At 40.8% G+C, this 25,873-nt stretch overlaps 1 protein-coding gene across 17 annotated transcripts in view; it reads right to left on the reverse strand.

Moving 5' to 3' along the window:
• The window catches only part of FARS2 (phenylalanyl-tRNA synthetase 2, mitochondrial), a 295,038-nt gene that overhangs the window by 98,272 nt on the left and 170,893 nt on the right, over positions 1 to 25,873 (reverse strand). For all 17 annotated transcript variants that reach the window (XR_010470290.1, XM_065052481.1, XM_065052482.1 and 14 more), the window contains one exon: positions 15,225 to 15,376. Coding sequence is in view for 16 of the 17 variants with exons in the window: in XM_065052481.1 (XP_064908553.1) it covers positions 15,225 to 15,376 (152 nt within the window). In the remaining variant the exon portion in view is untranslated. The remainder of the gene's footprint in view (positions 1 to 15,224; positions 15,377 to 25,873) is intronic.

The following is a 25,873-nucleotide window of genomic DNA, read 5'->3' on the forward strand; positions in this document are numbered from 1 at the left end:
AGTGCATTTAAGTGCTCCAAATGTATTATAATCTTTTCCACTCTCACAGGTGCCCTCCCGATAGCATACTTTATTTTCAAGTCTACTTATTTTAGTAACCATGTTTCCCAGCACCAGAATGACCAGTTCATATGGACCTGGTGGAATGTGTTGGAACAAACTAATACAGTGGGACAGTAACCACAGATGACACATTACATGGGACTTTTTAATTTACAATTTATAATATGCACTTTAAAAGACACAGCTTTTCCTTGACTCTATGGTATTTTTCTTTCTCCTGTTGTGCTGTGCAAGCCATTACTTCAGTGTATGCCCGACCTACTCATCAAGTAAGTTCTCTAATGACCCTAATAAATTACATGTAAGCTTTGAGTTAAGGACACCATTCTTCAATTAAAACGAATAGTCATGACTGCAGCATCTCTCTATGGTGCTGCTGCACTCTGTTAGCAGTACACTATGCAAGCACAGCTGGGGCCAACAAACAAGTGTTCTTCAAAACTGTGTCACAGCATTTCCTCCATTTGATAGTCTGACCAGTGACAGATTTAGCTGTTGACCATCAAACTTGCAACAGCTTTGGCTATTTGGTTATCACAGAATATGTGCATACATATTATTTTCCTGCGGACGATCCTTTTTATTCTTAATTCCAATGAAAATGACAAGCAAACAGTAGATATTCTCCATAACAGGATTAAAGAATAAGTCCAATTAGTTTGAATTTACAAGTCAAAGCAGATCTATTTTATAAATACGATTCCTGGCAAAAATAATGAACACATAAAAGAATAAGAGAGTCAGAGACTAGCACACGTTAACTTCAAACTGCTATAGTCTCCAGCCCCAGGTTTCTTGAGTATTGTCAGACTGCAATCCATAGCAGAATTCCTGATTTAAGGACCAAGATTAATCTCCTCTGAGCTAGATCACATTCCTGGTGTGTAGCGCGCCACCTGACAACACTGCTGACCCATGGCAAGTTGCTCCACTGAAGAGAGGAATGAAGCACAGAACAGGGAACACCTGGATGGGCAGCAGCTCTGCGGGGACGGAGGTGGCACCTGAACATGTTCTGAAGTTTAGTTATCTAGCAAAAACAACGTGCATGAATTGTGTTTGCAGTTATTTGTCATATGCACGTTTTTTTTTAACTCTCAGCCAAGATTTCAAAAATACATGGGTGTATGGTGAATTCTTCTTTGGTTTCTTGTTCAGAGCTGCTAAACCTCCACTTCCGAGAATCACAGACCTTTAAAGCTGCTTAATTAAGTTATCCAGAAAAGCCATCAGTCATATTTGAAGATATTGGTCTTTTTAGTTACAGTATTTTCTCCCACTTTCTTTTTTTTTGTTCTTTTTCCACTTCTGTTTTCCTTCAGCTTTCATGCTTGTCTTGCCCAATGGCCCAAGCAGAACTCAGTAGTGGCAGAAATACTACTTCTAAGGCAAGACATTTCACCCTGTGAACACACTGCCATACTCAAAAACAAAATTGCAAGTTGAAAGGCAGTGAAGAACCACTCTGAATCCCTGAATCATCCTGAGGCTTCAGCTAGCTTGTGTTAGTGGATGGGATCATTCGGGGTTTTTACTTTAAAAAATAAACACCATTAGAAACAGGAGAACTGCTTTATTTTAACATTGTTGCAATCAACCATCTTACTCCCTGTGCTGCTACAAGGATTGCAAATGAGGAAAGCAACAGGAAGAAAATTGCTATTGAAACTGGATGTAAAAAGAAAAAAGAGGGGGGGGGGGAAGAAATATTAATTTATATTAATTATTAGATAATGCTATTAACTGAATAATTAATTACCAATTCTATTAATAATTCTATTAATTAAAAAATAACTTTCAAGCAGGTACTGAATCCATGTTATACATAGATTTTCCATTCTGTATTTGCCCAAGTTGACAGGTGTCACCCTCTAGTACCTAGAAATGTTCTTTTCTCCAGAGAGACAATACACTGTATATGAAGGAATTGACCTCATGTGACAGAGGGAAGACTACAGAGACAATAAGCCTGGGTTCCAAGCAGATTTCAAATCCAGCTGGCACAATTATAGACTACTGAAGCATGTCAATTTACTTGTACCAAAGCAGCTTAGAAACTTATCCCTAAAATATTCTCCTCTGAGCTGAAAGCAGATTTACTTCAAAGTCAACACAAGGAACTGGGTTAGTAACCAGGAGAGTAGATCTTGAATTTGTAATGTTAAACATCTACCACTTTAGAACTGCAAAAACACACATTGAGCTTGGTGGCCCATAATGGCTATTATGATGATCTACTAGGTTAATATTCAGTTTCACAAGTGGTATATAACTGTAATTCCTATTTAGAAAATGGACTGTAAAAGCCCAAAAGGACCCACTGAAGTTTACTGAGGAAACTGCTGTATAAAAAGGGAAGTTTGAGATCCTATAGATATTCTATGTATTTAAACATATAGGAAATAGATATTGCCATACTAAGGTCTAAGAAGATACCATTTAATCTAATATCCTGCTGATAGAATTATCTAATAACTGATGTTTCAGAGTTGTATAAAATACAATAGCGATTTTATAAATACTGCAGGTCCATAATTCACACTGGGATTTCAACACGACCCCAGGCAGATGTCACTCATGTTCTGAGGCACAAGAAATGACAACCTTTGCGATTTTGAGGTAAGCATCAAGGTTTATCTGCCTGAAAGATAACCAGTGCTGCAGACTTATTACGCACGATGCCGCAGATTTGGGCTTTTTGAATGTTTCCACTTGTGCTAATACAATGGAGAAAGATGGTCCTACTGGTTTCTTTCATCACCTTCATTTTTTTTAAACACTTCTGTATTCTCTTCCCCTTTTTCAAATGACATTATATTATGTTCAATGACCTTTCCTCTCCTCACATCTTCCTCCAAAAGCTGCGTATTAAAATACTCACATATCTTCACTCTTAAAACACTTTGAACAGAAGAACTAACATTATGATCAAAAATAGCTAAGAAAGCACAATAGACGTGAAGGTTGACTTTCTAGTGCCCCATTAAATTGTGGGCATTTTGGGTTTTTTTTTGATACTCTATGAATGACAGCAAGAGTGTGGTTTTGACAGGCTGAGAGTTCCCACAGTACGCAGTGATTTCAGTGGGAGTTGCTACCACTCAAAAGCTGCTTTACAAAGCCAAACCCAGGAATATTTGCATTAGCACACACTAACAAAAATGTCTGCCCAAGTGACACAACCCACAGTTCAACACTTGACTTTGCGTAATTGAGCCTAGCTACTTACTTTAAGAAAAACTCGAATCCGCTGCACCATCCTAGTTGATTTTCACTTGTTCATTACACATCACAACTGCCCAACACAACTGAAGGTAATGTTCTAACCTAAACTGTTAAATTTCCATTGTAGCTTGTCAGACACGTCACTTAATACTTCAGCCTCTTCTGTTTCATTGGTCCACAGAATGTGGGTGGCAATATCACAGCTGAGAACCAAGAGGCCTTCATATATAAAGGTAATAAGAACTCCCACAATAACTACATTAAATCAGTCTTCATCTGCCTCCTTTCTGATGTTCATTCACAAAGTATGAACACAAACTATTTAAATATTACAAGTACGAACAGTCATTCATTTCCTTACTATATATCTCACCCACATGTGTACTAATAGGCATGAAGATACTAAACCTAAATATTTTCTTCTTCATCCTCAGAATAATTTTTAAAAGGCACCTTTCCCTTGCATTTCTAGTGTGATGCCTGATAAATTATAGATCAGTTGCATGGTGTTAGTGTTAATATTAATGCCACCAGACAGCGTTCAATAGAAGCAGGACAGAAACCTAAATTCCAGAGGAATTTGGAACTGCGGCATTCACCACCCAGATGTATGTTTTGCAGCTCAGGTTCATCTCTAGAGTATACAGATTTTATGGGGTGCACAGTCCCATGAATTTCTGTTCAGTCTACCCAGAGACACAACCCTGTCTGTACATACAGACTGGGGGATGAGATGCTGAAGAGCAGCTCTGCAGAGAGGGATCTGGGGGTTCTGGTCAACAAGCTGAACATGAGCCAACAGTGTCCGTGGCAGCCAAGAGGCCACCCGTGTCCTGGGTGCATCCAGCACAGCATTGCCAGCCGGGCGAGGGAGGTGATTGTCCCTCTCTGCTCTGCATTGGTGCAGCCTCACCTGGAGCACTGGGTGCAGTTCTGGGCAACACAGGATAAAAGAGATATAAAGCTACTGGAGAGTGTCCAGAAGAGGCTACAAAGTTGGTGAAGGGTTTGGAGGGGAAGCTGTATGAGGAGCAGCTGAACTCACTGGGTTTGTTCAGCCTGGAGAAGAGGAGACTGAGGGGAGAACTAATGGGTCTACAGCTTCCTCACAAAGGGAGGAGGAGGGGCAGGTGCTGATCTCTTCTCTCTGGTGACCAACGACAGAACCCGAGGGAATGGCAGGAAGATGTGCCCGGGGAGGCTTAGGTTGGACGTGAGGAAAAGGTTCCTCCCCCAGAGGGTGGTGAAGCACTGGAACAGGCTCCCCAGGGAGGTGTCACGGCCCCAAGCCTGACAGTGTTCAAGAAGAGACTGGACAAGGCCCTCAAACACATGGTGTGAACTGTGGGGTTGTCTTGTGCAGGGACAGGAGTTGGACTCGATGATCCTTGTGGGTCCCTTCCAACTCAGGACATTCTATGATTCTGTGAATCATTTAAAGTTAACTGGCAGGTTAAAATAAAATATCCATCAAGCACAAAACAAACAATGAAAGATACTGTGGTGTGTTTCGGGAATGCTGACATTTGTTTGTTCTAAAATTAAAGAAAATCTTGTTTCTGCAGCCTAAATGTTGACATTTTCCAGCACAGAGATAAATAACTTTTGAGTTGCTTAATGCTTTGTCTCAGCTTGAAGAAATCCTTCCAAGCTATAGGGTTTTTCCCCTACAAAAATGTGTTCTGAAACCATAAAATATAAAGAACGGGATTAATTATTTAGTGCTAAATCCATCTCTCTTCCGTGCAGTAACACTAGGAGGTGAAAAGGGGCATATAAAGACTTTTTCCTCTCCCATCTTGGCAGCTTTACAGGATGTAGGTTTGGTTCAATCTAGCCTAAGAATTAGGAGCCTATTCACTGTTATCACCAGCCTCAACACATTTCTCTGAAGGTCTTGCCAAGAGATGAGTGCAAAGATGTGCAGACACTGCACACGTGCAATTGTCTACACACAAGAGGACAGCAATGTCCTCCATCATCCTAAGAAATGCTTGGTATGGCTCTGTCAGTTGTGTGGCCACTTTCTGTGGCTCAAAAGATTCTTCTAAGAAGTAAGCAAATGATACCATCTCTACCTTCCCATGCAGACATCCATTCAAGAACACAAGAGAATTTGAGAGAAACTCAGGATCAGCTACAGATATGGTGCTTCTTAACACTTTCTAGGACACTACAGAAAACAAACATACGATACTTTCACGCTACAGTTCATTTAAAAGCTGATTAACGAGGAGTGGGACAAATTATGCAAAAGTTGTGTCTACTGTTTTGACCCAGCCAAAACACATTTCCCTCCCCCACCAATATTCTCTTGCAGGCATTCCCAGCCTGCAGCATGGGTGTCCATCACTGGTGGCTTTGACAGGACTGGTTCACCTTGACTCCATAGCCTGCTGGGGGTAGGATGGCCAGCTACGGTGTTACTGCAGTAGAATGGATGGGGCAAGGGTAGAGACCAGGAAAAGAGGGGAGAGGTATTGCATCCCACCCTCATGCAGAGAGCAGAGTGATGAGTGTCCCAGGCAGATACAGGGAAATGGCAAAGGCAGAGACAGGGAAATGGAAAAGACAGATAAAACCATTTCCATGTGAAGTGGAATGAGATGTACAAGGTACCAGGCAAAAGCAGGACTCTTTGCATCCTAGATGTAGTGAATTCTTTCCCCATCCTAGCTGCTGAGTAGAGCACTTTCAAGAGGTACTGCAAGACTGCACTGATCTCAAGCTCTTCAGAGAACTCAGTACTTAATATCTAACAAATGCGATTACAAAAGTTTTCACTCTATCTCTGACATATTCAGAGCCATTGCAATGCTTCTCAAACTCCAATATGCTTAACAATCACATATCTACAAAAAAACAGTTTTGCACAGAAGCAGTCTCAACCTCTGGTTGCGACAGCGATTCACTAGGATTTCTCTGAACTCAGATGCAGTCACAAGCCCATTGCTATCCCCCGTGCCTCCTGTGGCAGCTGACTCCTTTAGCCATTTTTCACTGGCCCACTGCTTGTCAATAAATCACTGTGCTAATTCCTGTGATGCCTCCTGTGAAGTGCTCTGGGAATTGTGGCGAAGATTTCTGGGCTGCGTCTGAGAACTGGTGGTGAACGGCTGACTCCAGGTTGACATGATGAAGAAAGGTTAAGCTCTTCAGCCGAGAAGCCTCTTAGAAAGATTCATTGTGACTCCAGCTATCCCTTCTCTATACAGCAAGGCTATCCCCTACGTCTGCCTGAATACATAAGAGAGTTGACATTTGTCTTCTGTGTGGCTCATGTACTTAAGTTTTCCCCTCTTCTCATTACCCGTGAAGGGTGATTACATTTCCTACAGAATATCACTGGTGATACATCATGTTTCAGAGCTGTGTTCCCCCTCCCCCTCTAATGGGAACCTGTGGTTACTTCATCTTCTTCCTTCCTTTAATACCAATCCTCCCACAAGCCTCCGTGTTAGCCACCAGCCTCCCACCAAAGAAGAATAATGGGACTCCTACTGAAGCTCATTAATAGTAAATTATTTTCAGTTAGTGAAGACGATTTTCTTGGTGAAGTCTCTGAAGAGCCAGGGATGGTACAGGAGAACACTGTCTGCCCCACAATTGATTTGAATACAGTGGTTTGAACGAAACCTCAGACTTCAATAGTGAGCTATTAAGAACAGCTATTTGTATGGTGCCTGTCTGAACACGGAGGAGAGGTGGCAAGGTAGAGTCTGTCTTTCCTGATCAGTTGATTGCTCTTTAATTTTTTTCTCCCCCCACCGGATGGTTTTCAAGTAAACACTGGCATCACAGGTCTGAACTGGCAGTCACAAGCTGCACAAAAAGTTAAGTCACCAAACTCTCACTTTATTGTATAAAGCAAGGAATTTTTTTATTTTTTTTTTTTTTTTTTTTAAAACAGAGTCAAGGCATTTACTACTATTTTTCAAGTTCATCTTTCTGGCAGATGAAGCAAGAAGTGCCCAGCATAAGCAGACATCAAACAGTTCAAGGGCATACTTCTTCTATAGGATACACTTCTCCGGCCCTCTCATAGTTCTTTGTGACATTCTTAGATTTGGGGACCCAAGGGAATTAGGTATCTGAATCCATACTGGACTTCAAAAACTCTAGACCAAGCATTCAAAAACTTTCGAAGAGGATGCTTAACACAAATATGCAGACAGATTCCAAGTCTACACATGTATGCATAATATAGCACTGAAAAGGTCTACTTCCACATCAAACAATACTTTCTCGCTTGTGCTATAAAAGTGCATGCTCATTTTTGCTATTTCTGACTTCACCCAGTAGGTACTATAAAGAAGTAGGAATAGAGCTGCTTGAAATGCAGAGTTTCTAAAATAACTGAAAAAGTCTTTCTTAAACAAAAATATGTGCATGCTTAATTAATTGTCTACACTCATTTCAATCTGGAATGTTTTTGCTGAGGAGGAAAAGGAGGAATTAAAAGCTTTTCAGTTCAGTTTCCTCAAAAACAGAAGCTGGCAGACAGCTGCCCTGTGCTCTGCGCAAGCCCCTGCTACTACACAGGGTATCTGGGAAAGCTAAACTCTGACAGTCTCAGTCCTGGTGGGAGAGAGCAGGGCATCAAGATTGCTAGAAAGTGAGAAGTGCACGACACCCTGGTAACACTACAGTGTTACCTTGTAGTTACAGGCATGGAGCCCAAATTCAGGCCCTTTTAAACCTCTAGGCAGCTGAGATGAAAACCTCACTGTCTCAGTCCTCAGGTGGCAGACTGTCCAGAGTCTGGCAGCACACGACCAGAACCCACATGTCTTCATAAAGCATCTCCCTCTGGGCAGCCCAGTCTACACTCCAAATGAATTTAGTCAGAAAGTCCCTGACTGCCTGTAAGCAGCAGCTGCTGTGAGAACAGAGCTTCTAGTTCTACACACCTGCTTTTCAAAGGACAAAAGGCAGGGAAGAGGAAGAAACTGAAGAGTAGTTGAGGCCACTTGGACTGTGAATCAGGCAAACACCATTGGGTTGTCTGGGGCACGAGAGAATGCCTGACACACACAAACACCCCCCAGGAATGAAATGCACTCAAAAGCACACAACCTCCATTACAGGTATGTTTTCAAAGCTGAAGCCCAAAAGGCAAAAGAAACAGAAGAGGTTCTCATTCATAAGAGAAAACAGGTGGCACCGCTCTTTGGTGAGACAAGAGAGGATAAAGGGAAGAGGGATGGGGGTACTACTGCTATGTTTTAACCAGCCACCATACAGTCATGCTCTACTGCGGCAGCTGAAGAAGGGCTCAGAAGTCAACCAGTACCCACTGACAGAGCCTCCCACAAACAGGTAACCTATTGCAAAAATATTAGTCTTACACTTATTTGACCAAATGAGAGGGAAAAAAAAAAATACAGAGCTGGAAAACACAGTTCATTCATAGGAAACTGATCCTCTGCCAGCTACTGTCAAAAGCAGCTTCTGGGTTGTTTTATCTGCAGAGAAGCTGCTGCTGGGACTTTGCCAGTTCACAGTTAAAGGTAATCTCAAAGAATCCCTCAGCAAATTGTAAAGTGCTCAGGCTGGAGAACAACAAGGTGTTCAGGGACTGAACTGATTGTTTTAATTTGCGTAATGCTAGCAGCAAGAAGCCTTTCAGAATTATTCTGCTTAATTCACCTGTTCCAAAAGTAAGACAAAACGAAGCCAGTTTCAGTAAATAACCAGACCTAAAAGTATTTTATTTGATCTCCATCTCAATAAGAAAAAGTGCAACAAATCTGGCAACAAAAAGGAAAATTATGTTACTACATTGCTTTCTCTATATACTAACAAGAAGCTGAGGGTGTGCATTGACACAACACTGCAATCAATAGGATCTGACTCTTCGCTGTCAGATCTGTTCCTTTTACTATTTGAAAATAAGGGACATGGGTCATCTGAGTACTCCCAGAGCCTCTAAAGATGGTGCCACATCCTGCTTCACAGCAGCCAATACATTTCCTCTCACTTCATTTAACAGGCAGCTATCACTTGAGGAGCATGCAAGTAATTCACTCAAAGGCAAGAATAAATCCTTTCTTACATATTCCCCACTTATACTTTTAACAGCATAGCCGTCAAAATGCAGCAAATCAATTCCCCCCTGCCCCCTTACTGTCTCCACACTGCCTTTTCAGGGTATTTTCGGTTGTTCTGATTAAAAATTTACCTCTTAAGTACCACTGAGGACACAGTGCATTTCTTGATTACAGTTTTGTATACTTTTTTCAGCCTACCTATGTATCTTCCTTACAAAGGAGGATGTGGAAGCACATCCTTCTTTCCCTTCTCTTTCTAACAGAATTTTAGTACCAAACTTCAGGTCCCAGACTAGTAGGAAAACAACTTCTCCGCAAAACGCAGAAAATAACTTTTTCAGAGCGAGGATGTGGAGCCATCACACCTGACAGGATTATGCAAGGTACCTAGGAGAAGAGACACAGTATGCTAAGCTTAAAAAGAAACATTTACTGGGCTCACACAAAGCAAACATAAGCAGCCTCAGGACTTCTGGATTCTCTTTATGGTGCTGCATTGTAGGGGACAGGTACTCACGCCAAGATTGTTCTCTGTGGCCTTCCTCTTCACTGGGGACAACTCGGGTCAAAAAGGTATTCTGCCACTTCCATCATATGTCCTATCATTTGTGATTAGCCAGTATTTCCTCTATTGCTTTGGAAAGGAATGCTTTCATTACCATTCCTGGAATTCCATGCATGTGCAGTTGCAATACTTACCTGAACACCTCAGAAATACAAAGCCTTGGTTTTACTGGGTTTTGATTTGCTTATTTCTAGTGGGCAGAGACCTTTCTACCTTTTGACTGCCATTCAACCAGCCTTTCTTTTTCCCTATGAAAATTGTTTCCTTTCTGAAACTGGAGTAGTTTTCACCACTGAGGAGGAGATTACTTTATGATTTAACTCCTGAAAGTCATTCATATTGATTGGACAGCTTAGGTAAGTTGAGTAGTAGAACGCCTGAACTTAAAGATATGAAGGCTACAACGTCCATTGCAAAAAGGAAAAAAACCCTGACTTTCTTTTCTACTTTCAGTATCAATATAGTCCAAATTATTCCTTGTTTTTGCAAATGTCTGTTCACTAGAATGTTCCAAAGTGAAAAATGTCAGCCACAAATCCTCACTCATAATGTATTTGCACAATAATTCTTAAAGGTCCTTAAAGATCTCAAAGGATTTGAAAGAAATAATCCAGTCAGGTAGCAGAAACAGTGTCACTGCTTTCCAGTGGCTGTTTGCATGGCTCATGCAGCATGTGACAGCTCAAGTCTAGTCACTGTGAACTGATTTTACAGACCGTGCACAGAAAACATGTGTTCCACAAACCAAATGTACGAAAACCTATATATTTGCAGCTAATGCATCAAGCAAAGAGATCTTAAATCCACAAGATGGACTGTGGAAAACATTTCACGCACTGCACAGGGATGTTTCTTATCTATTCTGCTTGTCTTACAGATGCCCCTCTCCTGTTCCTGCCATAACTGCAAAAGTTTCACTCAGTTTCCTTGGCATTTCAGTAAAGCCACAACTTTTTCTTCCTATCTGCTGATTTATTCTTTATATGCCCAATAATTGGTGTGTTACAGCCACATTTTGTGTTATTTGTCTTGGATGAAGTTACACCTTGACTGTGTTACAGGACAAGCCTGATACAACATTTAGATTCCAAGAACATCCTAAAAATCAGGTGACATTGGGCCTTACCTTCTCATCCACATTTGTTTGTACAGGTCTGTGATAGCCTTTTACGCTACGGGTGATGGGAAGGTATCAACAGGTGAGAGGATTATCCTCTGACCTATTCAGTCTCGTGTGCTATTTGCTCCCTCCCTGAGATGCAGGTTCTGAATGCAAGAGCCATTTCTCACAAGGACAATGCTTCTTTCTTGTTCAAGGATGCCCTGTTTCCAGATTTCCCAGTCTAACTGAGGATCTAAAGCCCCTGAGCAGCTGCCTGGGGTCCCACATGCTGTTTGGTAGCTGTGATCCACAGACTGTCTCCTCTCATATGATCCCTTGTGCAGACACACATTTGTAATGTGGAGGGGTGTGTGGGGATTGCAGACACTTGAAAAATCCATGTTCTCATTTTAGTTTGACACTTTTGACTCAAAAGGAGCATTTGGGGCAGGTGGACCTCTTTGAAATTGCTGGAATGAAAGCAAAGTGAGGAAGTTCTTCTGGATCAGAGGACTCTTGCTGAGCATCCCTACAGGTAACCTGGCTTCCAGAATCACTTTACACAAAAGCCACCTACCTCAATTTAGTTGCTAAGACTCGGTTCTCTGCTTGGAACAGAGCACATGGATTTCTTTGCTTTGTGAGGTCTACATGTTGCACTTGTGAACAGGAATTTGGAAGAACGACAAAATTCAAGAGAGGTAACTAACTACTGATAATACATTATTTTCTAGTAAGGAACACTTACTTTTCCACTGCACCTGCAGTATGAAATAACTTTCTGCTTGAAACATTTTACAATTGATCTAGCCCCACTAGGCTGGCATCCATTACAATTAGTTTCAGCTGTAAGGAAAATAAAATATAATTTTTGCAGACTAAACTGAACCAAAAAGTTTATTTTCTGGAAAGCCTTCTTCACACATCACACATTACTCAGTTTACCTCAGTGGTGTGTCTTGTTTAGTTAAGTGTACTTAAGATGCATTTAGTCTGGAACAGTTCTTAATTACCCGAGCACAGTAACTTGGCATTCTCCTGAATTTGTGCTTTTCAGCAATTAGACTCCTTCCTGCTGTATCTTGCAGTTGCCTGTGCTTTCCTGGAAGATGTCTCAACATTATCACCTTGTGAAGCAGATAATCAAGATTTCCATTTTTTCCAGACATCTCTTCTTTGTTTAAACAATTGCTTGTCTCATGCTTTTTTTTTTTCATCCCTTTTCCTTGCACAGGAATACATTTTCACTGCTAATACACACCGTAATTGCAATGTACTGGAGCATGGTTATCAGTCCAAAGCCCAGTGCAACCTTGAAAGGTTTCTGAACCACGGAAAAGTCTGTAAGGTAACTACACAGTATGACACAGACAGCTTCTATAAAGGATCTTAATTAAAAGACCTCTTTCTGTGTTCTAAATTAGGTTTATCAGCATAGCACTTCTGTTTGCAATCTTTATAGTCCTATAACTAAGAAAGGTAGTTTAAGAAGGAAAATAAGACTGCCAAATGTCCTAATTCCTCAAGAAAATGGTATCTTTAAAGGACGAAAAAGTCTGAATTTTAAATTCTAGAAGTGATTAATTACAAGCATGAACTTATTAAGCTGCTTCTAAGTAACTAACATTCAAGACAGCAGCACTGCAGGCTTCCCTATCCTATATACTTTCCTCCCATCCTCCACACCAGAACCACTATCAATTCGAGATAATGATTACAAGCATCTAGATCTGTAACACACAGATCCATAGCAACACTGAGGATCTCTTATGTTAATTTCTGTGCCCAGAGGCTTTTCTGCAACACTGAATTAAAGAAGCCACTGTATCATTCCTGTAACGAGACAATTATCTTGGAATTAAGACTAAGCAGAACACTCCTTTCAAATAGTCTTCCAAAAGCTTCGGAGAACAAACAAAATTACTTCTATGGCTTACATCATTGGTCGGCAAAAGTTAATTTCTGCACCTACCCTTTTCTAAGAAGAAAGGGCAAAGTAACAATTCTTAGTATTTTATAGTCTTTATATATATTTTTTTTTAATGACATAGATAATCTCCTTGGAATTACTGGTTTTAATGGAGCATTTTAAAATATTTATTTTATTGTTGCTGCAGTTGAACAAACTAAGAGGACTACAACAATCTACTAGAGTTACCACCCAAATCCTTCAGACATGAAGGTGAGAAATGTTTCTTCTTTGTAGTCTCAAAACATATTTGGATGTCTGCTGAGTGAGGGCTTAATGGCTTTAGAGGACAATACTAGGAAAGTGCTAAATCTGTGTGGCAATTCTCAGCGCGTAGCCATCCCACCTATTTGCAGAAGTCACACAGGGAACCAGAGACATACTCCTTACAGAGGAAGAAAAGATCTTGTACCAAACAACTGTCACCCCTGGTGTATATTCAGGATGTGTAAAAAAATACCAAAGGAGAAAACACATACAGTAGAAATCCAGAGTAGTGAATCCTGTCCCTACCTCAGCACTTCACTAACATGTAAGATAACATTCTCGGTAAAGAAGAGAAGCACGACTCTTGGGTTGAGCTGTGACTGGTGCAGTTGAGATTCAAGAGTAGTCACAGAATAGTACTGCCTCTGTTTGAGGGAGCAGGGAACAGCATTTCCCCAAACCTGCAGCCTTGGCAGAGCTCCTTACACTACACACAGGTTTTTCTCCCAAGAGAAGACGTAAAAACAAAGATGATCATGTTTGGTATCACCAGGAAGAACGTAGACAGAAAGTGGCAATGAACACAGAGGTGTTATACATACAATAAACACTCAGCACGAATGAAGTGAAAGGACCAGTTCAAAAAATGGGTCAAATGTCCCCATTTTTACAAAAAATGTTGATTGTACTGTATCAGAACCATCATGGTAGGAGAAAATGAAATATGTTTTCAGCAGGATCTGTGTGAGCAGCCTTCAATGTTCATACAGTTGTGCTGATACTGCGGTGCAGTCCAAGTAAGAATAAGAAGTTATTCATACAAGCAACAAACTTGCTTTTGAATTTCTCCATAAGATACACTCTTTTTGTTCTTTACAATGAATAGTACTCATTATCTTACCCTAGCCTATATTCCTCTCCTGGACACACCATTTTGAGTACAAGGTTAAGATCCTTCTGCATTACTTGCATGTGAGGACCACTCAGCAATTAATGACTCAAAGCTTTCAGATACCCACATAAATTCCATCGGCATTTCTGTTTCTTCACACAGCAGAAACAGTCTCATAACACCACACAAAAAGAGTAAAAAGAAAAATAAGCAAACAAACAACAAAATAAACGGATAAATAATAATCCACTGAACCACCATGAAAATTAGGCCATAGAATAATACATCCATCCAGTCTGCAACACACATTAAATTCAAAAGAACAACAGGGTTGAATACCTGAATATAGAAAGAAAAAAAACTTCCATAGGTGTTGGAGCACAACATGAAACATCTTCCTATTGTCTCCTAAAAACTGTACAGGTATGTTTATTACCTGCCTTTCTATAGCACCAAAAAAAGTCTCAAAGAAGAGAAATTATTTTAAAAGCCAGTTGTACAAAGTTGGGTAGCCAGCAGCATATTTACTTCTTGATTTGGAAACAGAAAATGGAAAAACAGAGCATATGTAGCAGCTGACACTTCTCAGGTTTTGAGACAACTAATAGTATCAGCTGGACAAGTAACCTGTGCACCCAGTGGTCGTGTCAGTGCTGTTATATCCATAAGAAGGTATCCATAAGCCTGAGAGATTGTTCAACAGCGTAAATAGATGTTAGAAAGAAAGGAACAAAGTCTATTTTTTTTCATGCCTGTTGAACATTAACAAAAAATCATTATTCCTGATTTTATAGTCAAGGTCTGCTAGTGAATCAGGACTAGAAAAATAAAGGAAGATAACAAGGAGACAAACACCAGTCACTCAGCGAAAAGCAGGGGTACAATATCAGACGTGTTATGGATAGAATGTCACGCACTGGCAGTTGTGTTGCGGAAGGCAGTTGTTCACTGCTGCTGTGATTAACTGAGCACAACACACCGGGGTTGCAGTCTGAATACCAGAAGCTCAATACTAGTACAAAACTGAAATATAAGAGAATGGTTTTAAGTAAAAAGATTTATTCTTGAAAGTGTTGCAAAAAAGTTTTGGAGCTAAAATATGAAATGTGCAAACACTGTAAGAATCAATAATTTCTAAAAGTTTTACTTACTTCGGATGGGTAAATTCATCCAGTAGGACAACCTTTTCTATCAGGTCTCCACCAACGGTTCGAGCCAAATCATAGAAATCATTCTTAGAGTATGTCTCAGAAGGCAGCCAAAAGGAGATGTCATTGATCAAAGGTGGATATCTGCTGAGTGGCTAAAAAATAAAAAAAACCATACCTTTGTAAGTGGCTGGTCTTGGCAGATATGCCTACAACTGTTTTGAACTTGGGCAACACACACAGCACACACTTTAGATGCTTTCTGAAATGCTTTTTGAAGTGCAAACTGACCTTGTAAACAACTGAGATGCAAGATTTTAGGCTAGAAAATGTCTTTTAAAGATCTCCTCATAACCACTTTGATTCATTTATTCGGAAGAAAAAACATATTTTGTGTGCTAAAATCAGCATTTATGAGCCTGAATACACTTTTGGATCAGAGCTCTTTAAAAGGAAGAGAATATTTTAACACTATTATTCACTAGGCAGAATTGCATTTTTCAGACTTTCTACAGATTCAAAACTTCTTATCACATTCATGTATAAAATCTATATGTATTTTCTATCATTCTTATATAACACGATATATTTATTATTTGTACTGTCCAATTTCACAATTAAAAGGTCTTATTAATAGACACATTCTTATTAAAAGGTTACAAGAAGAAACACATTTTGGCTTAACAGGTTCACTTCCTAGTGGTTTTTATAGATATCCAAACATCTAAAACAAAAACAACAAGAATATAATTATTAATTTCACAAGTACCACAACATAAACATAAACTTGAACATAAAGGGGCAACTGTGCTGCAGACACAGAGACCTCATCTTGTGTTCAGAACAAGTGTTACTTGTTATTTGCAAAAGCATGAAGAAAAAGAAAACAAGCAGATTATTAATTTTTCAGTTTTGATGAAATTTCCCTGGAGTCATTGGGTGTCAGACCTTGCCTCTGCTGAGATGTTTACCCCTTTGAAGAAAAGAAAATGCCCTTCTTTCACACCCTCTGGGTCATGCAATATCTTACTTCTGCCTTCCATTAATGCATTGCAGTTGAAATAAGTACTTTTGCACAAGATTATGGGGGTCTGCAGGAGAAAACATCTTTTTTTATTTTGCATATATGTATATGACAGCTGATGTGTACACCTTCGTCTCTACAGTATATTATCTCACTCAAAAATGTATTCCATGCTGGGGAATGTTTTATGATGGAGCAGTGAAATCCTAAGTGAATACCTGCTAAAGCAATAAACATGTTAAAAAGGGAAATTTACAGCACGTTGATTTACTCAAATCCTGTTCTGTACAGCGCAAACCAGTCAATAAATATCTGATAAGGAATACAGCCTAAGTTTTAAATTAATAACCCCCCAGTGAATAAAACTCTGACTCACAAATGATTATCCAACTTGTTAGAGGAATAAACTTGACAAATGAATTAATATCCCATACATCAAATAAAAAATAAAAAATTACAAAAAAAAAATCAAACTTGCACAATAAATCCATCACAGAAGAGCTTTTGATAAAACACTAATTAATTAAATGTAAATGTCTCCTCTGTTATACAAATGTCACAGCTGCAAACGCTGGAGACACTCCTCAGTCAACAACCTGATATGTGTTAGTGTAAATAAAGATATAATCCTGCAGCAGACCTCTCTATTCTCATCTTACCCCTGTCTACCTCTATATTTACCACTGCTATATTTCAGCCACCTACTTAAGACAAAAGCTTGCAGGGACTAATCCAAAACTCACTGAACTCCCAGCTTCAGGATATTGAATTATTCAATCAGAAGATGTGACTCCTGAGCCTAAGCAAGACCACTCCATTTGGGCAAGTGTCTGCTTTCATATCCACAGGTACAAGGACACTGAAGAAAAATAATGACATCTTCAAGTAACTCAGTAATATCGTAAACCCCAAAAGGAGCAGGGTACCAACAATTCATAGTGAACGAATATTTGCTATCTATTTCAAAAAGAAACAGGATTGTGTCAGGCACATGAAAACAGCACTGTTTTTCCCACTTAAAATGAGATGTAGACAAGGACCCAACATGGTCGGATCTTGTAAATGTACCTAGAACAGTCTGACTTCCATTATCAGTGTCACCAAATTCCATGTGAACGAAGTTATTCAAAAATGTAATAAACTGGAGGGTTCGGCCCTCCTGGATTATCAAGTCTCTAAGAAAACCGCTTGTTTGACTCCATGGTGTTACTAGCCGAGATACAAAATTGCCGTAATTTTGTATGTGCAGGCATGTGCGTATGCTTGTGTGTGTTACAAAGACTGGAAGGACAAATGCTTAAAACAGTAAGCATAACTTTTTATTATTAGGTATTAACCTTTTCTCAGAGCCCTATAATGCAGAAAAATCTTTTACAGTAAAAGGCAAGGCAATAATCCTGTATTATACTGTCCTTTCACCACCTGGCTGCAGTCAATATCATTGCAGTAAGTATTATATCAACACTAAAGTTAGTATAAGGATAAAATTCCAAGTTCTCAAATGTATTGATCTGTTTGTTGTAGAACTACATGAGCTACACAATTGTTTATTGGCTGCACCTAAAATGTGAAGAGGATAGGACAAGAGTCTCCAGCCGGCAGGTGAAAAGTTACTAAGTCTGTATTCGGACATCCCAGAAAATAAATACTGTGGTCCAACAGGTCCTGTTGCCTTCATTGTCCTCCTTTCTAAACAGAGTGGTCTAAAACCCATTGACTTTGATCCCTTTCCAGGTTTAAGGCAAACAGCAGCCCCAAAGACTGTTTCCTTATGAACTTACAGACATTTTAGAGGCTGCCCTTGAAGTCAGTGTCTTCTTCTCACTACATTTTCTGCTCTGCTCTTACCTCCAGCCACCACTTCCAGCTACATCCTCTTCACGACTTCACTCCAGCACAATGCTCTGGGAAGCTAACGGGACACTGCCTGGCTCCGCTGCCTCTGTGTTGGCCGACTCCCAGCATGTTGCCCAAGCTTGGAGGCCCAACCATCTCTCCTTCCACTGCCTGATCACTGCCTTCAGGTTTTTGAGGAATAGCAAAGATCTTTAGGAAAAGGTACAACTGAGCCCACGTGCAGAGCGCTGCTGAGGGACACTGGCCAGGCCTGGTGGACAGCACTGCGGATGCACACGATGACTCTGCATCACTTCTTTGGTTCCATCAGAGCTTTGTCACCACAGCGCTCCTTTAAATGTTCTGTTTGCTTTCCATTTCAAACAGTGCAGTGCACTATCGATGACACTTTTCAACAGATTCAGAAAACAAGAAAGAGTGCTTTCCCAGTAATTACACTATCCATAGGACTCCACTAAGCCCACATTGTAGGGAATATCGCAAATCATGACATTGCATTTTTAAATCACCTAAGGCATTTAGGAGTACTGAATTACTATCATTATTTTTCATGATAAAATGGAAATTTATGATGATCCACCCTCAATGATACATACTAGTCATTAGTCACACTTCCTTCTCTGGTTAATAAATAAGCCAAGTACTTACTAAAACTGCAAGCTTTTCCCTCTCAGGACGCTAATTTTAGTATAGAAATGAGTAGCTGGCCAACAGTGCTGTACCCTGCTCTGCCAGCCCACCTCACCCATGCCTACATGTACCTGAGGAGTGCATCACTAAAAACTCTGGACTCTGACTCTGCTACATGGGTTTGTGATAATTTAGGATATACCCCATCCACAGCCTTCTGCTCTACTTTTCTGTCTGAGATCACTGCCTCCGCAGCAGCTGATAAAAAAATGTGTGCCTGTTCCTCTACCACTGAAGTTCACAGCCCACTGTACCCAGATGAAAACTGCCTCTCTCAGTGGTTGGTTTATGCTAGTATATGTTGGATGAAGCAGTGCAGCAGCTTGAGGCATTGGGGTACAGATGTCTTAAGCAGCAAAATGATCCATTACAGAATCTCAGACCAGTTGGAGTTGGAAGGGACCTCTGGAGATCATCTAGTCCAACCCACCTGCTAAAGCAGGTTCACCCAGAGCAGATCACACAGAAACGTGTCCAGGCAGGTTTTGAATGTGTCCAGAGAAGGAGACTCCACAGCCTCTCTGGGCAGCCTGTTCCAGTGCTCTGGCACCCTCAAAGTAAAGAAGTTTCTCTTCATGCTTAGATGGAACCTTCTGTGCTTCAATCTGTTCCTGTTGCCCCCTCATCCTATCGCTGAGCACCACTGAAAAGGTTCTGGTCCCGTCCTCTTGACACTCACCCTTCAGATATTTATAAACATTTATGAGATCCCCTCTCAGTCTTCTCTTCTCCAGGCTGAACAGAACCAGCTCTCTCTGTCTTCTCTCATAAGAAAGATGCTCCAGACCCCTCACCATCTTCGTAGCCCACTGCTAGACTCTGTCCAGTAATTCCTTGTCCTTCTTAAACTGGGGAGCCCAGAACTGGACACAGTACTCCAGATGCAGACTCACCAGGGAAGAGTAGAGGGGGAGGACAACCTCCCTCAACCTGCTGGACATACTCTTCCTAATGCATCCCAGGATACTGCTGGCCTTCTTGGCCACACGGGCACATTGTTGACTCATGCTCAACTTGTTGTCAGCCAGAACTCCCAGGTCCTTCTCTGCAGTGCAGCTTTCCAGCATGTCTGCCCCCAACCTGTACTGGTGCCTGGGGTTATCCCTCCCTAGGTGCAGGACCCTACACTTGCCCTTGTTGAACTTCATTAGGTTCTTCTCTGCCCAGTCCTCCAGCCTGTCCAGGTCTCCTTGAATGGCAGCACAGCCTTCTGCTTTATCAACCCTTCCTCTGAGACTGGTATTGTTTGCAAAATTGCTGAGGGTACACTAGGTCTCTTTATCCAGGTCATTAATAAAAAGGTTGAACAGGACTCATTTGCCAGCATAAAATAGCAAATGCTTGGGTTCTACATACATTGCCACACAAGGACACTACCCTGGACACCTTGGGAGCAAGAACCAAGTGATCATGGTAAGAGTAGTGTCTGTTCATCCACATATGGCAAAGGATCATCAGCTAGCTTGAATCCAGATAAATCACAGCTGCACAGGGGAGAAAATACAACACACGACAGAAGCCCTCACCTCTGGAGGAAAAGCAGCTGGGGATAACGCATGGCCAGTGCCATCGAATGAGCAGGCAAAAGGCCACACAGTGTCTTTAGCCCAGAGTCCAGCAAAACAGGATGATCCTCAGCACTTTCCACAAATACTTGGCACGAGGAAAAACAAAACAAAACCAAAACCCACCACCAACAGAAAAACACACACACACACAAAAAAACAAACCGAAACACATTTTCCTAGATGCAGTAAACATGAGTGCAACATGCCAAGGGCACTGGAGAAGTGTTGTGCTGTGGTTGTTCACCCAGTTTCCTCCCCACTGCTGGCTATTGATGGGGGAACACAACGAATGAGTGACAAACGGTGGAGGAAAAAGCTGTACTTGTGTTTTGACAGCGGAAACACAAACACAAGGTTAACAATGACAAGCACCAAAAACTGGGTTAGCAACTCCAGAGCACCCAAAGTATGAAGAAGACAGTCATGCTTTACTGCCATCAGCAGTCTAAGTGAGAAAAATGAGACTTAGTAGTATCATGGCTGCCAAGCTCTAAAAGTCCTGCATTGCCCATGTTTCAGGGAAATATGTACATAAACTATACAGTTTTAATGCAACGTCATTTTCTCATTGAAATGAAAGCTTTATTCCTGTAATAGCCAAGCCTTTCTTAATATATTCTATGGTGAAACTACATTAATTCAGTGTTATCATAGGAAATTTAAACACGTAACAGGCATGAAATTCAAATTTGCAAATTTACAGCTGTAACTTAGCCCTCTTGCACCTAATGAAGTTTTCTGTATTAGTGTGTATACTTCCAGATTTACACTTTCATATTTATGACCAGCATAGACAAATTACGGTTGCTGCAGGAAACATAATTTTGAATTTGTTGGCTGTCATGGCTTAAAATTCGCAGTCACAATGTTCCATTATGACAACTCTTCTGCCCTTCCCTGCATCAACTTTTTTCTTAGTTATATGTGGTAAATTCTATGCATTCACACATGTATATAAACACACATACACATACACATTTATGTATGAACACACTTGTACACGTATCTCCATAAGAGGAATGTAGAAATATCAACATAGAACTTGTATAAAATCTCATAAGCAGATATACAGTTATGTTCTGGGATTGAACTCTTAAAACTAAAGCAAATGGACCAGTTTGGGACTGATGCACTGCTCTGTCCTCTTGGGGCGAATGGTAGAAGTGCATTAGCCTCCAGTGCTGCTGAGTTTCTCTGTGCACAGGGCAATGAACACATGGTGCAATCAGCCCTTTTTGGATGGCAGTCTGCTCCCCTCAGCAGAGCTCTTCAACTCTGCAAGCTCACATACAGGTATGGGGATCACCACACGTCCAATAGGATTTCAAGTACCCTGCTCGTACATGGACCATTTTTGAGTGGAAGAGGTTTTCTTCCTGCATGGGTGAGAAGCATCACTCTGTTTTTAATACTTGCTCTGCTGTTATGCTGTTCTCCAAGCACTTGCTGTGTGCCATCATGGGAGACAGCGTACTTCAGCTGTACAGTTTGGTAATAGCATAACAGGTCTTTTGTCTATATGAAAATTTCTTCTTTCATGGCATTCTGGTAATGACAATATTACCAAAGAAAATATTTCTTTTTCTAGTTTAGTGATTTCTCACCTTGAAACAAGTATGAAGGACAGCATAAAGATGTCGAGCTGCTCTAGAGAACTGGGTATACATCACCTTAGATACATCTCCTTTTAGGCACAGCAGCAATACCACACACTCAAGATTTCTAGAGCTGGGAGGAAAGGGGAAGGATTGCCAAACACTCCCACAGCCATCCCCTTTTTCACTTCAAACCAGGCTGGTTCCTTTCCATTCCCAATTGGTTTGATTTGTGGGGTTGACTGAGATGTTTTTTTTCAGACAAGAACCCAAGCAGAAGCTGCCGCTTGCTGCAAGGAGCATTTGCCTCCAAATAGTGCAGCTGACCAGACTTGCCAACACACACCCACAGGTCAAATCAGTCAAATAACATCTCAATTTCCACTCCAACTAGTGCAGTTCACAGCCCCTCATGGGGATGAAAAAGGGGAGGGATGTTTAGAGATCAATACCTCAATAAAAAAAAAAATATTAAAAAATCACATATTGGGCAGAAAGATCATCTTGTTTGTCAGCAGCAGCCCACAGTTAAAACAGCATTGTGTTACCAATCACTGCTGTTCCTCATCTTAGCAAAGCACTCTCTTTAGCTTTACCTCCCTCATCCCTGGGGAAAAATCAATCACGGAATTATGGAAATACATTGAGGAAAATATAAGAAAGAAAACATTATCAAGAAACACAGTAAATTAAAATGTTCTCAAAGGTGGAACACCCATTCTGGATCCAGGTTGAGCGGGGAAGTGCCATGGGGCACAGACTGTCTTTCTAGATAAGTCTCAGCCTTCAACATGCGATGAAGTAGCTGCAGCTCCTTGGCAGCAGCTGGAGCTTTGTGCCTGCCCAAATCTGTGGACCAGATCCCCCTCTGCTGTGTGGTACAGGCCACCATCCAAGCTCTGTCCACTTCTCACCTAAGCTAAGCCCTGTGGGGTCTTGCTGAAGATAAGACCTTCTCTTTTGAGCCATATTACAGGTTCCCTGAAGGTACAAAGCAAGAAAGAGTTTAATTGCTTATATTCTGCCTAAGCAGCCACTGGGTATCTCTTCATATAATCTCCTTTAGTCCCTTTTTCCAATGCCTGTGAAGCACCTTTGAATAGAAAAAAAACCCTAAAGACTACATCATGCATGCAGAGGTGCGCAGCTACAAGAACAAATACGACCTTTCTTGCAAGCTAAAAGTTACAGCTTATTATTGAGGAGCCTGCCTGACAAAGTACAGTTGATAACTAATATGACACTGAAAAATTAAGATTGGTAACACTCAATGAAAAGATTAAACTTCTTAGGTAAGCTGCTCCACCTTTTCCAAGCACAGGGAAGAACGCACAAGAGGGCTGGCGCTGTGGTAGAATGAATGAGTAGAAAGCTTGCTGTTAAACATGTTCATCCAAAGGTAATGCATGTGTGGTCTCTCCAGAAAGGGACACTGTGTTCTTATACAAATTATTTTAAATTGCAAGCATTTTATTTTAAAGCCAAGCTTATTTAAATTTGTCATTGTCCTGGTTTTGTTAATAACAAGTTTCTCTTTCAGTGAATTTTGCCTGTCACCTAAAGCCTTCGTATTAACTGCATTTTCCTGGAGAACCAGACACATGTTTTGGTAAACCTAGCAATGGAATGCAAACTTATTGATAAGCACGGATGGACATCTCGCGAGAGGGGCAACGAGAAACAAGAGACCAAGAAACTGACCAACTGTGTATAACATTCCATTCACGTGAATACTTCATATAAAAGTGGGAGATCATGAGGATCTCGTCTTTTTTTGCTTTTCCCTTTGCCCTTTTCCCTTCTGCTTATGGCCGACATGAGGAGAGGACCATGCTAGTCGTCCCTGCGAACTGAGGCCTAGTGAGAGACTGAATCCAGCTCCGGTTGGCTGCAGAGTCTAATCCAGGACTTTGGTTGCCGGCTCTGCAGTTGCTGAGACTTTCAAGATTGGTTTTGTATATTTTGTATTATTTTCTCTATTCTTATTAGTAGCATTAGTAAAACATCTTTAATTTTTTCCAACTCTCTTCACTCTGTCCTTCTTTTCCTCCCAATCGCCTGTCCTTAGTGGAAAGGGGGGAGAGGGAGGGGGAAGTGGAGGCGGGGCGAGGGGATTAACAATACATCTGCCAGGGTTTTATTGTCACCCTGCAATCTTAACCCTCGACAGTCATACACAATGCCTCCAGTTTAATGCCACAATATACTTTTGAGTGTAAATACGTATTTTAAACAGACCCGTGGTCAAAAAAATGAGAAACGATGTATGGCTTTTGAGATGCTTTCCTAACGCAAAAGAAGCACTTTTATTGCCACTGAAAAAGTAATTTTTGTATGATTAGTAAGGAATTGAAAAAGAGTAGGAAATCCATAAAAAAATGAAAGAATTGACCCAATCCTATTAAAAACAGGATTGTTGCAGTATACACAGCAGAGGGATACTTCCAGATACCCATGCACTTGGACAATGGCTCCTCAGTACTGGTGATGGACTCTCTGCTCTGTGCTTGACTAGTCAAAAAATAATTTCTCATCCCCATAGAACAGAAAGGACTTGCAGGGAGAACCACCAAAAGGGATGTCTCTCTACCACTCACTCCCGCATCTCAGCTTCTTACAACTCTTTTGAAAGCACCAGGGTGAAAAAGAGATTAGCCTGACATTTTCCTATAGCAGTTCTAGGTCTACTGTAGAAAAACATGCATCCTCCTCATGCCTATTCCCCAGCCTCCCAGTTGACAGCCTGCTGAGCTAGCTGGTTTCACGGTGCTAATCTCCTCCCATTTCAAACACACATACAGCACTGCAAAACAAGTAAAAGCCAAAACATGCTTTTTCTGGTGTCACTTTTCCATTTGAGCAGTTGTGACACAAAGGGGAACAGATGGGACAATCTATTTATTATGTTGTGGTGCTGTCTATAGAAAATGAGCAAGCTTGTGTCCTGGGGAAGGAATCCAGCAATTTGGAATCACTGAAATGGTAAAGTGGATTCTCACAGCAAACCTAATAATCAACACTTAGGACTGCCTTTTGCACAGGTTGTCTGTATTCCGTCTGTTCTTCCTACCCAAATCTTCTACCCCACAGGCAGAATAACTCTATTACGGTTTTGTAGCAAGGGTAAAAAGGGCAGAGAAGATACAGACCTCAGAAAATAAACCATCAATTAATAAAGACTGTATGTACCAATCCTGCACTTTCTAAAAAATATCTACCATGCCTGCAAGGAACAGGTGATAAACTGGTACAAGTGAATAGAAACTCAACTTCTCAGTAGATACTAAGAATTTCTTCTTCAGCAGTGCTGAGTACCTGCAATTCCTGCAGAAGGCATAAGTTGCTGCAGGCATTCAGTGTTTGCTGTGCTCAGAAGTCAAGTTTCCTACTTTCTGATGGTTTGGTTTGTATGCTTTTTTCTCATTATACTTAATAATAGTAATGCCGAGATAAATAGCTCAGCAGGGTAAAATACTGCACACATCAACAATTCATATAAAAGATTTATATCTAAATAAAGAATGCAAGTATTTGGAAAGAGACTGAAGCAATATGAAGATGTATTTCCTCCAAATACATAGCATAACAATGGAAACAAATTGCACCCAACATTTTATTTCAGCTTAGACAAAAATTCTCATATAAAGCACTGCTGATTATATTTCCTTTTCTGCTCATTAAACCCACCATTCCAGAGAGTTATTGTTTAAATAGCAGAATCTCCAGAGCACCTAAATACGAATTACACCAAAATAAGCGGGCATCACAAGTCTTACAGGCACATGCAACACCTGAAAAAGTCCTTCTTCCTGTCTAACAAGCTGTATTTTTTTCTCTCTCCCTCCCGAAAATTATAGAGATTTCCAAGACAAAGGCAATGATGTTTCATCTTTCTTGGCCAGGTACAACTTCAAATGG

The sequence above is a fragment of the Columba livia genome, chromosome 2 (genome assembly GCF_036013475.1).
Source record: "Columba livia isolate bColLiv1 breed racing homer chromosome 2, bColLiv1.pat.W.v2, whole genome shotgun sequence".
NCBI classification, from domain to species: Eukaryota; Metazoa; Chordata; class Aves; order Columbiformes; family Columbidae; genus Columba; species Columba livia.